This window comes from Pelobates fuscus, chromosome 1 (genome assembly GCF_036172605.1).
Source record: "Pelobates fuscus isolate aPelFus1 chromosome 1, aPelFus1.pri, whole genome shotgun sequence".
NCBI classification, from domain to species: Eukaryota; Metazoa; Chordata; class Amphibia; order Anura; family Pelobatidae; genus Pelobates; species Pelobates fuscus.
In genome coordinates, this window is record NC_086317.1 from 407,755,258 (window position 1) to 407,771,399 (window position 16,142).

At 43.0% G+C, this 16,142-nt stretch overlaps 1 protein-coding gene across 1 annotated transcript; it reads right to left on the bottom strand.

Annotated features, from left to right (window-relative positions):
• Positions 1–243: 243 nt before the first annotated feature.
• Positions 244–1,215, bottom strand: LOC134577267 (olfactory receptor 8D1-like). Its single transcript, XM_063435994.1, has one exon. The coding sequence runs from the start codon at positions 1,213–1,215 to the stop codon at positions 244–246; it is 972 nt and encodes a 323-aa protein (XP_063292064.1).
• Between the last annotated feature and the right edge of the window lie 14,927 nt (positions 1,216–16,142).

Sequence of the window (16,142 nt, forward strand, 5' to 3'; positions counted from 1 at the left end):
GCTCCACGTCCGACCAGCTTGGCGGTCAGGCCCCGCCCCCCTCTGTTGCTTTTAATAGCTTGGGTGCAAAAAAATAAATAAGTTCAAAACATTCTGAAACAAGCAAAATGCAAAGTTTTGCAAAATAAGCAAAAACATTTGGAAGACATAGAGATCGTTAATATAAAACAAAGCAAATTGGACAATAATTGACCATAACTGAATCTTTATATGAATTGTTATTTCGCATGAACTCAGAAGAAGTTACACAACGTCATGCATTCTTAGTATGATTTTCTGTAAAGCCAGTTGCAGCTCCTTGTTTCTCATACTGTAGATGATTGGGTTTAATATTGGTATTATCACTGTATAGAACACAGCCACCACTTTATCTTGATCTGAAAAAGATTTACCACTGGGACGCAGGTACATAAATAAAACAGTACCGTAAAAGACTGAAACAACCATAAGGTGAGATGAACAAGTATAGAAAACCTTATGTCTTCCTTCTTTTGAACGTATACCAAGCACGGTCAGTATAATATAGCCATAGGATATTAGTATGGTGACCACAGATATGCCACTAACACAGGATACAGAAACCAAGAGTACCAGTTCATTTGTAGATGTATCAGAGCAGGAAAGCTTTAGCAATGGGGGGTAATCACAGTAAAAATGATCGATGCTATTCTCGCTGCAAAACGAGAGCTGTAGGGCAAAGGCAGCATTTAACAATGATGTCATCACAGCAGCAGAGTAACTACTTGCTATTAATTGTTTGCATAATGAGTCTGTCATGATAAGATGATAAAACAATGGTTTGCGTACTGCTACACTCCTATCGCAGGCCATCAATGCCAGTATTAGACACTCCATACTTCCAAAGACACTGAACACAGTGAGTTGGGTCATGCAAGAAGAGTAGGTGATAGATTTATCTTCCATAATCAATATCTCCAACAATTTGGGGGTGATAACAGAAGAGTAGCAGAGATCTGAAAATGACAAGTGGCTCAGAAAAAAGTACATAGGTATGTGCAGCATGGGAGAAATCCTAACTATTAATATAATGCTGATATTTCCAACAACAGTAACAATATACACAAGGAGGAACCACAGAAAGAGGTCGACTTGGATGTGAGCATCAAATGTTAGCCCAAGCAATAGAAACTCTCCAGAGAACGTCTGATTGACTTTATCTACATATTCATTGGAGGAAATGAAATGGAAAAGCATGTTGCAAGTAAACTATGTGAAGAATTAAAACACAGGTGTGCCTAATCCACAGGTTTAGAGATTAGAAAGTAAAAAATAAGAGTGGCAGAATTTATCATAGCTTTCACAAGATCAAAGACACACCAAGACTGAGAATTCTGAATAACACTTTGTCCTGCAGGAACAATTCATTCATGCCAAAATTTTACTTGATACTGGAATCCAGCTTATTTCCTAAAAGAGAAGCCTTTTCATGTCTTGTTCCCTCTGATCTTTCATGCGAAGCATGGGACGTGTTATGGTTATTGAAAGGACCATGAATAACGAAAATCCCAAATTTAAGAGAGTTCTGCACAACTGCATTTCTTCTACACCTTCATACATCTTAAATGGCGTAACATTTGTCCAGAGAATGTTTCTTTTATTCCTAAATAAATACACAAATAATACACATATGTAAATAAAGTAAGCATCTATGACAAGCAATGAAGACTTCTCAGTGTTAATCTATTGCTACCAATTAAGATTTATTTATGCACATGTCCTTATAGTACTCTAAAAGTCCTCTAAGAGTCCATCTGCATAAATAAGTTGGTGTTAAACGAGTATTCTAAGCACCATAACAACCACAATGCACAGGAATGCTGTTTTGCCCATCCTTTGTAAGTTTTTTTTAACATTCTTTATTTTTGAAGTAGTGGTACATAGACAAATGACATAAGATATGAGTATAAACAATACAGAGAGGCATATAAGTGGAACATGACATGTCAAGGTTGCTGCACTTTTTGGGGGAAATAAGTTCAAACTGACAGAGATAAGATTAGCTCTTAATAAAAAAAAAAAAAGCCTGTAAAATGCAGATTATGTTCACGTAAGACTGACAAACAGAAAGTTGCAAAAGGCCATTCATGCAGGAATTAACCCCTTAAGGACCAAACTTCTGGAATAAAAGGGAATTATGACATGTCACACATGTCGTGTGTCCTTAAGGGGTTAAACAGAGCAAAGTGGAATGGTGTATAGATTATGACAAAGCGCATTAGGACTGTGTACTGACATTTAGACAATTAGATACCCTAGTGGTTCACATGGAAGGGCCTAGAGAATGGCCAGATTTTACTCAGATATTTAGCAGAGATTGGCGGTGAAATGACTACGTAGAAAGTGCCAAAATAACCTTAGGTAAATAGCCTGTGATGTCTACTTTATATAAATATATACTTTTGTGTGGCAATTTTGTTTTCTTTTATGGCTATTCAGCTTACAAGACAAACATACCAAATTCTAAAATCGCTCCACATTAAAAGTTTATTTTACTCCTTGTGCTTTGTGACCTGTAACTACCAAAAAAATTAAAATCCTAGACACATTATATATTCTGTAAATCAGAACAACTAAATTAATTTATTTTTAATTACTTTCCTTAACATGCACTAATTAAGTACACATTATTATTGCAAAAACTGTAAAAAAACACACAATTTTTCATAATTTGTGCATTTTTCTGTATTTTTTTTATAATAAATAAGTATATATATATATATATATATTACATCAAATTAAAGCCCTTTCTGTCCTTTAAAAACACGGTATATAATATGTGTCGGTGCAATAAATTAGTAAAATGCAAATTGCAGTTGAACGCAAACAACAAAAAATGCAAAAAATGCTTTTAACTTCTGAAGTTCTGTCCTTAAGGGGTTAAGTTTAATTTTGTATTTTCTGCTTTGTTGTTTGTCTTCTTATTAAGATTTATAAAAATTAAGAGTAAAAAATAAGGAAGACCAAAAAATTCCTTGAAATTTCACCATGAAAATAGTGGTTATAGTGTGGTTCCCTAAATAATTGTAAACATTTAAAGTTATTAAGTATCTTACATGTAAGCAAACATGATAACTTACTTGGATGATAAAGAGCTAGAGTAAATGAAATTTCCACCAATGTTTTAGAAAGAACTATATAGCAAAAATATTAGTAATCAACAATTACTTTCAGCCATAGTGACTTGAAGAAGCAGTGTTTAGAGGGAAGGTTTGAAACACAGTGTATTTATACAATTTGTCCACAGAGTAAAATAAATCTCATACATTGCACAGCATTATGGGAATATGCCTCAGGAGTAACAAAATAGATTCTTAATTATTTTAGGGCTTGAGAGTTTAATGACATATTTTACTTGACATACTATTAATATGATGGCAGTCCAGCGGGTTTAGCTCTCTCCCCTGAAGAGTTTAGCAACCAACCTGCTATGCAGTACTAACTACACCAATATAGAATTGAATAACTTCAATGTCTTTTATTTATATTGTCTAGATTTTCCAGTATAAGAGTTGGTGCTATGTGGATAGGTCTACCCCAGTGGACATAGGCTTTATTTAGCCTTAAATCTAAATGTTTTGTCTAATTTTGAGAAGAGACTTTCATTGCGAGTTACCCGCCCCTTTTTCACGTTGGCATCTCTCAGCGCAAACTGCATTTTATTGGCACCAGTTAATATTTTTTTTTATTATTCTTTATTTTAGTTGTGCAGGATTAGTTACAAACAGCATGCACTGCCATAACAGCTAAGACATGCAGAGCTTCAGACATATGTTTACATTGGTTAGGCAGTAGATATCATTGCACAGTTTTATGAATTATTATCATATAACAAAAAGTTGCGTCCATTCTTGTAATGTATGAGAGTAATGAATTAAAAGGAAAGTTACATTAAGTGCAGACTTATCACAAAATATAGAAAGCACTCTGCTATAGTATGCAGATACCAGGAGCTAACCTGTGATATTGGCTAAGTGTAATAGAAGGTGTAAGAATAGAGATAAAAAATGGAGATATAAAAATGCGTACTATGCCTTTAAGAAAACCAAATTGGTAAATGCTGCAGATCTAAATACAAAGATAGAAGTAAAATCGAAGGAGTAAAAGGTAAAAACAGAAGATGAATCTAATAGCAACAAATAAAAGCAGAAAATAAAATACAATAGAATAAAAATAATGATAATAAAAAACAAAAAAAGGGGAGTAATAGAATGCAACCGATGATATGTGCAGTGCAAATGTCTCTTTCCCTGATATAGAGCAGGGTAGTGGATATTTGCTCCAATTATTATACTTTGTATATTTCAAAGATGCAGTAAAATGTATGTTTTATATATATATTATAGCAATACAGTATAGGGGACTGAATGCTAAAGTAATACAAAAATGTATCACTAAAAGTAGAAAGCAATGGTACAAACTGGATACTTCTGACAAAAAACAGTCTATTGGTAAAAAGTTAAAAATATAATCCAGGAACAGTTCATACAGTGATTACCAGTCTAATGAGGCTCAGAAAGGTGCAGAAACCTTTGGGTATGGCTGGGATTGATGTGGATTGTCTTCGGCCGATGAGCGTTTGAAATCCTGCTGCCGGTAAGGACTTCCTTGTCAGTGTTTGTTGACGGTTCAGGCGCTAACAGCACTGATTGAGCTGCTTCTAGTTCACAACATGGTATATGTCTCTCTAGGTGTCCTCTCCTTATAATGCAGGTTGCTTTGTAGTTGGGATCAATCACTGAATCAAATGACTGATTGATCCCAACTACAAAGCAACCTGCATTATAAGGCATTTATAGGTTTTAGTGAATCCCTATTTTCCAGTTTTGAGCGACCTAGTGTTAGTCAGTCAGACTCCCTCTCCCCTGGGTATTACATTAGGTATACCAGAATCTTTTATCACAAAATATATTCCTTTTTTTAACTTTTAGCTTCACTGTAAAACCTTAGCATAAGGTAGCAACCAGTTTTTTTAAAAATCATAAGCATAAATTGTTCCAACAGTAACATAAAGATCAGTAAGGCATCTTGGCTTTTACATGTGCAGCTAGACAGGTTGTAGAATATAATGACTTAACATTCAAAATAGATGCACTTTTGCATTACAGTATGTAAGGCTAAGTTAATGTGACATGCAAACCCTCTTAGTGTTGTTCAAAGCAGGTCAAGTGTACCATATTGGCAGTTAAAAGTAATGGTGGGTCGCAATATGTATATGGTGAGCTGCTAGAGGGTAATGGAAGCAGTTAATTAACTTGGAAAGTTTTCCACTGAAATAAGCGTCTCCGGGCAATTGCACTAAGCAGGTTGATAGCTTCGAGGGTATGTGAGATAGAGCAAACCTTAACTTAACATATGCTAACATGAGGCTCGTATGTGAAGTATTTTGTGTCCCAAATCCCCGACCAGCCAATCGCTCTGAGCGGCAAGGCAGGTGGGTGTCCAAAAGAGGGTAGGTGGACATGTAAATTGGTGGTATAAGGTAAGGGGGTAAGGGTATAGATGTACAGACTGTGTAGCTTACTAGCTGTGCCTAGAGAGTGGGTAATGAGTTTCGTATAGTGCACGCACTGCTTCCCATTGATTTACAATTGTTACCTACGTACTGTGAGAGTGTGGACTGTGCTTGGTGTTCGAGGATAGGAGCCTGCGTGTTCCTAAAAGCTGGTCGTATAACCCGCTGCTGCCCATCAAGTGACATGAGTGGGTTTGTGTGTGCCTCCTCTGCCTAGTCCAGGGCTGAAGAGGCATTGTGTTGATGTAGTGTCATGTGTCTGTATGCTGTTGAGGACTGAAGCCGTTGCTCGATGTGTATATCGACTAAGTGAAGAGCCGGGGGTGATATATGTCAAGGTCACTAACATGACAGACAGACAGACAGTTCATCTCATTACAGTTCTCACTTATCAGGTAGTGAGTGCTACGTAGGGATCGGGTGTGTGTCAGGATCGGGACAGGGATCCAACACGCAGAGTACAAACAGTAGCCGGATACGTATACCGGACCTTAGAATGGCCGGACTAACGTAAGTAGTACAGTAAAGAATGGTCAAAGACAAGCCGAGGTCGAGGGTAACAGAAGACAGGTAATCGAGAGACAAGCCGAATCAAGGGTAACAGAGATAAGCAGAGTAAGGTAAACAAGTCGGGTCAAAACCAAAAGGGATAATAGAATACACAAGCACTGAGTGACTAGAACAAGCTAGAACCACGACAGGGCAATGAGCTAATGAAAGAAGCTCTGTTAAATACCCTGTTCAGAGCAGTAACCACGCCTCCGAGGCTTCCTGATTGGTCCTGCAACAATTGAGTGACAGGTCGTTCCGGGGGAGTGTCCTGATGACAATTTCCTGCCTAGATGCTGTAAAAGGCAGTCACTCCCTCGCGGCCGGCCTTGCATGACCGGATAGACCGTGGGGAAGGAAGCCATCAGGCCGTCTGGATGAAGGAACAGCTAAGTCTCTACCTCTTTCGGAGGTAGAGACCACAGGTACCCTGACAGTGTGAGACCCGCCGGCACGAACGGGACAGATCTTGTCGGGTCCCACGAGTGTTGTAGGGGGATTGCCCTCTTCTGGCCTTTCTGAACGAGGGAGTCCCGGGGCAGGCCCAGTGCTTGCAGGAGCGGTGCTGCATCGCTCAATTCTCGGATCTTGTGGAAGTCCGGCCCCTGCTGAATGGTGAGTGTGTGGGTAGTCTGCCATCGGTAACTGAGGTCTTGTTGGCGGAGAAGCGTGGTAAGTGGCTGGAGGGATCGTTGCCATGCCAGGGTGTCTCTCGAGAGGTCGGCAAAGAAGCTCAGAGCCATACCGTCAAATTGGAGTGGTGTCTTTCCCCCTTTAGGGCAGCCTGGACTGCTGTTTTGTCCATTCTGTTTTGGAAGGTGAGTATGACGTCTCGTGTGGCCTCCGTTGGCGCCCTCGGTGGTTTGGGGATCCTGAATATGTTGACAGGGTTAACATCTTGTTGGCTTGCATGGGTGGTAGTATAGTTGCGAGGAGGCGTTTAATAACCTGTGATAGTTCTGCCTCGGGGATCATGTAAGAGATCCCTCTGACCTTCAGGTTTCCATGCCGCCTGGCGTCTTCTTGCTCCGCCATGCGGTGTTCATGAAGCCGTTGTTGCAGTTGTAGGTCGTGTACGGCCTGTCTGTGTTTTCCAGTGTGCTTAGGCGGGTTGTCAGCCCCTTTAGGTCGCCCCTTAGTGCAGTGATGTCATTATGCAGATCCAGATGATGATCTGCGATTAGTTGCATGAGGGCCGATATAGTAACCGGTGCGGTGTCTGGGTTGGAATTGGTCGGCTATGGCGGCCCTCCCGGCTTGGGGTACGGCAAGTACTCCTCTCCGGAGAGGTCATCTGAAAAGTCAGAGCAGCCGCCATGGAGCGTCGCCCTGTTGGTCCCACTTGCACCGCGGTCCAGTCTCCACATATCGCCAATTGTAAGTCCCATGGTGGGTTTTTCCATTGATGTTTTTTTTGTTTTTCACCCCATGTTATTAAAGGGTATGCAGTGGGTCTCTGCTGCGATTTGGGGGTACCCAGTTTTGTTTTTTTCTCGGTTTTACCCGTTTGTAGCTCGGAGCTCCCAGTTAGTGCGACTGTTTGACTCGGCTGTCAGGCTCTGCCTCCATTTTCCCTCGGCACCAGTTAATATTTAATCTGGGAAGTTTATTTATTACTGCTGAACCAACGATGAAAGTTCCCTCTACATCCAAGAGCCCTTACCTCACCTTTTCTCTGCCCAGTTGCCCAAGGTAAGCCTAGAATGTACTGGGAAATTTATTTGTACTTACGATCCTTTTGGCCATCGTACATGTATGTGGATTTCTATCAATTACAGATGTAAACTCCTAACACCATCAAGCTGTTATTTTGTATTAATGAGATTTATTTATTGTTTGTATGGTGTTACTAGTATATTTTATTTTCAATACATTTCAGGTTAACTTTACACTTTGTTTTTATAATATATTGTATGCAGTGTCAGACACATTGCACATTTTCTTGTTTATTTGAGTGTTTACAACATTAAAACCACCTGCTTGCCGGGCCTGAGCTTCATGGGAGCTGGACGTGCATCTGGTGAGCTCCGAGCAATCTGAATTCTAAGCTGTATAATCTACTCCCACATGCCAAATCATCTCACTCCAAGATTTACATGTCTCCGAAGTCTGCCAGGGTCTACAAGGTTTCTTCTTTGCAGAACCTGGTGCTCCCGATAAGGACTGCTATGACTGTCGGACAGATTAGGCTGCTGATCCCCCATCCTGCACAACACAGAGATATCTTGTAATCCCCCCGCCCCCCTGAACTAGTTGGGGTTATCCCGGTCCCCACTGGCCTCTTCTACTTACCTGTGTCGCATCCTAATGCCAACTGCAGTCTATACTCACAAATCTAAGCTCAACAAGATGGCAGACATGCCTTTCCCTTAGAGTCAGATGCTTCAGCAGCCCACAGAGGCCTATCAAGGCTGTTTCACATTCCAAAGCCCTTTTTTTGTGTAAACTTTTTTTTAACGTTTTTATTGAACATAATAGTTAATACATGACAAGGCATTTCATTCCATTAAGAGTAAAAATGACAATACGTGGAATTGGTACTACAATTAGAAATGTCACAGTGGTACAATAAAAAGTCTTGCAGCAATGACTGTTTGTGTTAAGAGTAAGTTGATGGTGCAACCTGCCACCATCACTAATAGGTGCTCATAGTGTGGATGTTTCATCAAAATTAGACATTGCTCTTGAATGATAATAACAATATATATGGTGATACAATATATATATATATAGTCAGTACCCAGTCTGTCAACTTTATTTAATTAGAATGGTTCAAAGCTAATGGGGAAAGAAAAGGACCCCCAACACTGTGTTGCCTGCAGAGATGGGCCCCCACCCTGTTGGAGCATCAAGAGCTTGAGGACAAACAAACGTCCGCCTCGGAACACCTCCAAGAACTTCGACGCAAGATGGCGATTATGGAAGAACGCATGGCGGATCAAGAGGATAGGGCATGTAGGAACAATCTGCGGCTCCGCGGTGTTCCTGAAACAGTTCTCCCTGACGATCTGCAGGCCTACGCAAGAGGCCTTATGAGGGCTTATGCCCCTGACATACCGGCAGACATGCTCTTGGTGGACCGGATCCACAGAGTGGCAAAACCAAAGAACCTACCGGACTCAGTACCACGCGATGTACTTCTCAGGGCCCACTACTTCCACATTAAAGAGCTGGTTCTCCGCGCCCATAGAAGCAAGGCGGACCCTCATGGAGACTTTCCATCTGTGCGCATCATGCCGGATATTTAATCGGTCACTCTCCGCCGCAGAAAAGAATTCCAGCGGATCACCACAGCATTGCGCACCCATGGCATACGCTACCGATGGGGGTTCCCAACAAAGCTGATCCTCACAAAAAACGTGAAAACGACCCTTTTCCCATCTCCAGAGGAAGGTCTCCAACTGCTTGAAAAGTGGGGCCTACTGGAGGACCCATCTGAAGACCATCAGCCCAAAAAACTACCACTGGGTCGCCCAAAGCACATGGACTGCTAAGTTATCCTAGAAGCGGCAAGCAAGCGTGCGCAAGTATCACGAACTGTATACTTATCTAATTTCCCCTTAAGTTTTTAATTTTTTCTTCTTTAACTTTACTACCTAAGGCGCTATATGTTTGTATATAATGTTGGTCCCATTATCACCTTTGCCAATTGTCACTCCTGCACATATGCACATATGCCTCAACCCAACAAGCTAATTTAGAGAGACAGGCATTTCCCTATATGGTTTTTTTACCCTTCTCGGGCGCTACCTAATCATATCTAGTGTCTGCCTCCTTACCACCTCTGAACCAGTGTCCCATCTACCTATATGCACATAAGCCACAGCCCAGGGTGTAATATCGGCATTAACAACCGTGCTTATAGCTAACATCGGGAACAGTCTGTCTGCACCGGCCGACGGGTAGCTTAAGGCATTACGAGTTGCCATATATTGCCCGCCTATCTATCCTACTGGGAACATCCCCTGCTCGTAAATGAAAGTGTCATGACCCACTACCTAACCCGGCCTAAGCCGCGAGATAGATCCCCTTGGGATAGTATTATACACCTACACGGGGGATGGTCCTACGGGATATTTAAGAGCTCCATGTACGCTGACACTGACACCGAATTGCTTGATTTCTCTTCGCACCAGCCGCAACTGCTCATCACGTTGAACTGTGGTTGGGGAGATGGGCACACCCACAGCGGGTATGGTCGGGTCTGCCGTCCTCATACCACCTACACGTCCATACGGATGGTGACTAGACGCACACGACCCTGCCAGGGCTAAATTGAAAGATTATGAACAGTGCAAGCAAACACTATGTCACTTAGGGATTTCACGCTGCCCCAGGGAATGCTGTATGCTCCAATATGTCATTAACCCGGAGGCCAGTTGAGGACCCACCCCACCGACAGACCTGGGCTTTCCTTAACAACAACTATGCCTCCTACATCTACACTTCTTAGCACCGCCGCCTCAAGCAGACGTCTAGTGGCAACTTGTTAATACGGGGGAACCCACGTCACAACCTAAGGGATCTTGAGCACTCACCCTGTTAGCCCCCCCAGACGGGTATTGCCCGCCCCCATAGGTACACTTGTCCAACCACAGGTACACTAACTGAAGACACCACACAGGTCACATGTGGGTCATAGACTCCTGGAGGCAACACACGAACTGGTGCGCCCAACTAACCTGACCACGGTACGCTCCACTTTTATACAGTGACAATAGGTGCCACAGAACCCACTGCGCCAAGTAAAAGAATGATACCTGCTTGCCCTTCTGTAACCACTGTTATCAGTTCTGAAATCAATGTTCTCAATTATCTGTTATTGTTATTATGTTTAAATGTTCACCGACCTCGACAGCGAGGTCTCAGCTCTACCTCGGTATTTACAAAAGAGCCCCTTTAGCCACGTATTTGGAAGCTCCCGCTCCTCAACCCCACGGTACGACTAGCGTACCAGACCGCTAGGTCTTTGTATAGTCTATCCTTATCACTACGAGATCCTTCTCGACTCACCATCCCCACCCTGACCCTTGCACACCAACACTGTTCATACACAAACAAGCCAGCCTCAGCTACGTAACATTCTGATATTCCCCCACACCCTCATACCACGCAACAACAAACATGATCATCTACTCACACAACACCAAAGGCCTCAACGCGCCACATAAAAGGCGCATGCTACTAGACGACGTAAAACGAATCAAAGCAGACATAGTCTGCGTGCAAGAAACACACTTTGTATCTGGCAGAGTTCCCTCATTCGCCAGCAGAGACTACCCTATACAATTCCACGCCACACACTCCTCCAAATCCAGGGGTGTGTCTATCCTCTTCCATAACTCTCTGACGGTGGAAACGCTCAGAGTGAAGAAGGACAGCCAAGGACGCTATATAATTCTACAATGCAGGATTAATGAACAACCGTACATTCTTGTATGTCTTTATAGCCCAAAGGACCAACAACGCAATTTCCTACATAAAGTACTTAACAAACTTCCTGAAGACACAAACGACCTCAAGATAATCTGCGGCGATTTTAACCATACTATGGATACCCGCTTGGACTCAACCACCCCAAGCACGTCGCCCAGACACATTACACTTAAGCCGTACGCCAAAGCATTCACGAAACTTATCCACGAAAACAGCCTCTACGACGCCTGGAGAACAAGACACCCCTTAGACAGGGAATACACGTTCTTCTCACAAGTACACAAGACCTATTCACGAATAGATCATATACTCATCTCCGGAATGCTCCTCCCGCAAGTAGAGGCCTGCTCCATAGGCAATATAGTATGGTCGGACCATGCCCCGTTAACAATGACGCTACACTCCAACTACCAGCATAGAGGAAAACCGCCGTGGCGCCTCAATGACACACTACTTTAGGATCAATCCTTCGCACTATCTTTGAATACTAACCTACAAAACTATTTCGCGACAAATGATAACGCAGAAGCCTCCATCTTTTCAATATGGCAAGCCCATAAAACAGTCATGAGAGGCCACCTGATTAGCCGTGCGTCCTTTCTGAAACGCACGCGGGAAAAGAAGCACGTAGACCTCCTGCGTAAACTGAGGGACACCACAACAGCTCATCTCCTTCACCCTTCACAGGCCCTATCAAAGGAAATACAAGACATCACCAATCAAGTCAATTCACTTTCTTTGGAAAAAATAGCCCACGCCCGTACCAAACTAAAGTTAAGAACATATACTCAAGGCAACAGGGTAGGGAAACACTTGACCACCCTACTTAAAAAGCAACAGGCCCATTCTAAAATCCCACACTTAGTCACCGCCTCAGGCGATAAAATATACAACCCGCAAGACATCAACGACAATATGGCCGACTACTATTGCTCCCTTTACAACCTCAAAACGGACCCAACACTACACCAACCGACACCAATGGAAATAGATGACTTTCTTGCGAAGACAAAGCTCCCCACTCTTTCCAACACGAAAAAACATGCTGTACAACTACAAGTCACCACACAAGAAATCCTAGATACCATTACCTCATTACCTTCCGGGAAGTCACCAGGCCCAGATGGCATGACTAACGCCTATTACAAAAAATTTGCACCACTCCTAGCCCCCTACCTACAGAAAGTATACAACCACGCCATACAAAGAGGGACATTGCCAAGTGAGATGCTGATGGCCCATGTTGCCACCCTACCCAAACCAGGAAAAACCGCTAATAGATGCCAGAACCTCCGCCCCATATCCCTACTGAACACAGACATCAAAATCATAGCTAAGATCTTCTCCAACAGATTATCACCTATAATACCCTCACTGATACAGGCTGACCAGGTAGGATTTGTGGGAGGCAGACAAGGGGCAGATGCACGAGGAAGACACTAGACCTTCTTTACGTGATACAACAAAATAAAATCCCCAGCGTCCTACTATCATTAGACGCTGAGAAAGCCTTTGATAGGCTTCACTGGCCCTTCTTAATGGCAGTCCTCAAAAAATTTGAATTCCCCCCACAATTCCTGTTGATTGTCACCGCACTTTACTCCTCGCCCACTGCCAGAGTTGTTAATGGAGGCTTCATTTTCAAACCGTTTCTCATATCTAATGGCTCTAGACAAGGATGCCCCCTCTCCCCATTGCTTTACATTCTAACACTAGAACCCCTCGCACAACTGATAAGGGAGGACCCAAATATACATGGTATTGCAGTCGAGAGCAGGGAATACAAACTGTCCTTATTTGCGGATGACATCCTACTCACTTTAGAACAACCACATATCTCTTTACCCAACTTCCACAAAATCCTTTCCCAATTTAGCGCCTGTTCCTACTATGAGCTGAACATCTCTAAAACCTTAGCCCTGGGCATTAATATAACGAATCAGGAACTGAATACCCTTAAAACTAATTTCCACTACGATTGGAGACGTGATCACATTAAATTCTTAGGGATTCTCTTTACCCCCTCCACGACCTCACTGTACAAAGCAAATTACACAAAATTATCCACAGAGATCAAGAGCCTCCTGCTAAGCTGGAAGGGCAAATACGTGTCCTGGACTGGCCGGATAGCCTCTGGTGGTCTTACCGAAAATTCAATACCTGTTCCGCACACTCCCACTCAAGGTCTCAACCAAGTACTTGGGAGACCTACAACGCACCATGAACGAATATATATGGGACTATAAAAGACCAAGGGTAGCTCTTAGCACAATGTTCCGATCCCATGCCCAGGGAGGGATGGGGCTACCGGATATTAGAAGATACTACAGGGCAGCACAGATTGCTCCTCTAATCGTGGCGTCCCACCACAAAACACCCTTGCCGTGGGTTGAACTTGAGAAAACCAGAGCGGGAGGCCTCTCACTCCCTACACTAGCCTGGCTACCGGCAAACCAACGACCCCAGAAGTCAGAATTACTACCAACAACTGCAATGACCCTCTCCATATGGGATAATTACCGCAAGAAAAGAGGGGCAACATCGCCCCTTACATCAGCAACCCCAATAGAAGCGATCCGACAATTTATCCCGGACTTTAATTACAAACTCTGGCTCAGACATGGCATTCTCACACTTTCGCAAGTAATGCAGGGCGACAGCCTCAAACCCTTCCCCGATCTATGCAAAGAATTCAGAATACCAGTGATTGCAAACTTCTCCTACATTCAACTACAATCATGGATAAACCTTCATAAACAGCCAAGATCCAAGAGCCCATCTGACCCACACTGGCTTAAAATAACAGAGATATGTACAACGACAAAGCCGGCAACTAAACTCATCTCACTAATCTACACTTCAGAAAGCGTAACCGCCCAAGCAAAACCACCGTACTTCAAATCCGCATGGGAACTAGACTTAGGGTACAAACTCACAAACGAGGAATGGCTAGACATTTTCCAAGCCAATAAAAAACTGACCCTCTGTACGTCCCACACAGAACTCGCTCGCAAACTACTTTACCGGTGGTACCTAGTCCCCACGAGACTTAAACATAGTTATCCTAACGCACCTGATACCTGCTGGCGCTGCCAAAGAGACCGAGGCACTTTCATGCATGTATGGTGGCACTGCCCACTTCTACAGCACTACTGGTCACAAGGCCTGGGCCTAGCAATACGGTGCACCCAAATGCACATTTCGCTTCTACCGGAACTATTTCTGTTACTCCTACTCCCCCGAACGCCTCACACCCATACCAAATATTTGTTATACCACATCTGCATAGCAGCCCTCACCGTCATAAGTAGACAATGGAACCAAACAAATGCTCCAACAATCCACCAATGCATCGCAGCAGTGGAAATGAACAAGACTTATGAAAGTGCAGCGCGGAAAGCAAAACGGGGTGTCCCCTTCTGGGCCACAGCATGGGCCATATGGGATAACACTAAATCAGGCTAAACCTACTACAACACGCCACGCATCCTAGACAACACACCTCCCCGATTGGAGGCAATAAGTGAGGTCTCACGTTCACGCTGGCTGGCTTACACCTACCCACTAGGCCACACCTATATACCTACACCGCACACACGCCTGCAGAATACACACATACACACCACTCATCCCACACACATCCCCTCTGCTCCTCCCTCAACCACACCCTGTCCATCCTGTCCCCTCCCCTAAATAACGTTCACCACGCAGTAAGAGTTGGATCATAAGACCAGACTATTTGTGACCCACAGTAGGGGCACACTGCCCATGCACACGTGTAAATGATGAGATGCAATGGAACCATAAAAGTCTAGGGCATAATATGTTATCTGATTTATGTATTGTATTGTACGGTATTGAACTGTCTTGTTTGAGCACTGTACTCATGCTATTCCACTGTAATCTTGATCTTGATCTGCATATGATAATCTACATTGATCTATCTAACCCTCCCCTCCCCCCTCTTTTGCCTTCTGTATCCCCTCCCCATACTTCTTTATTGCAAAATAAAAATTGCCAAATAAAAAAAAAAAAAAAAATTGGAATTGGTATGGGAATATTAGTTCCCTGGGAGACTTGGAGCAGACAGAGACCCCTGCACATGTGGCCCACCTCAACATTCACTAATCTTCACCTGAATGAAGATAGAGAGAAAAGAGAAATAGAAATAGCCATGGATGAATGCAAAGGGAGCATGGCGGGGTCATGAAGGATCATAAACTTGGGAATTTTATTCATGGGTCTCAATTTTGGAGGTAATTATGATAGGACTGAGATATAGACAAGTATATTTCTTTCATGAGTCTGATGGATTCTACCTTATGGATCTAGTCCTGAATTGTAGGTGCAGAGGGCTTTTTCCAGAAAATAGGGATCAGCATATTGTCACTGTCAGGAGGTGGTTGATCAGTGTTTGAAGAGGTTTGGGTAGTGGGTACAGGAGGAAAAGGGTAACCTTGGGAGTATGTCATAATGTGACCCCAGTGATCGTCTAATATAATCCTTTTCCAGTATTTTTGAATGACCTTGCATGACCATCTAGAGAGGTTGCAACTCCTACAAGAGTCTGATGTGTTAGGAAAAAATGTAGTAGGGAATGTGTGTAATGCCACCGCAATATTCT

Coding starts and splice junctions, on each gene's coding strand:
- LOC134577267 (XM_063435994.1), bottom strand. CDS start 1,215: ATGCTTTTCCATTTCATTTCCTCCAATGAATATGTAGATAAAGTCAAT.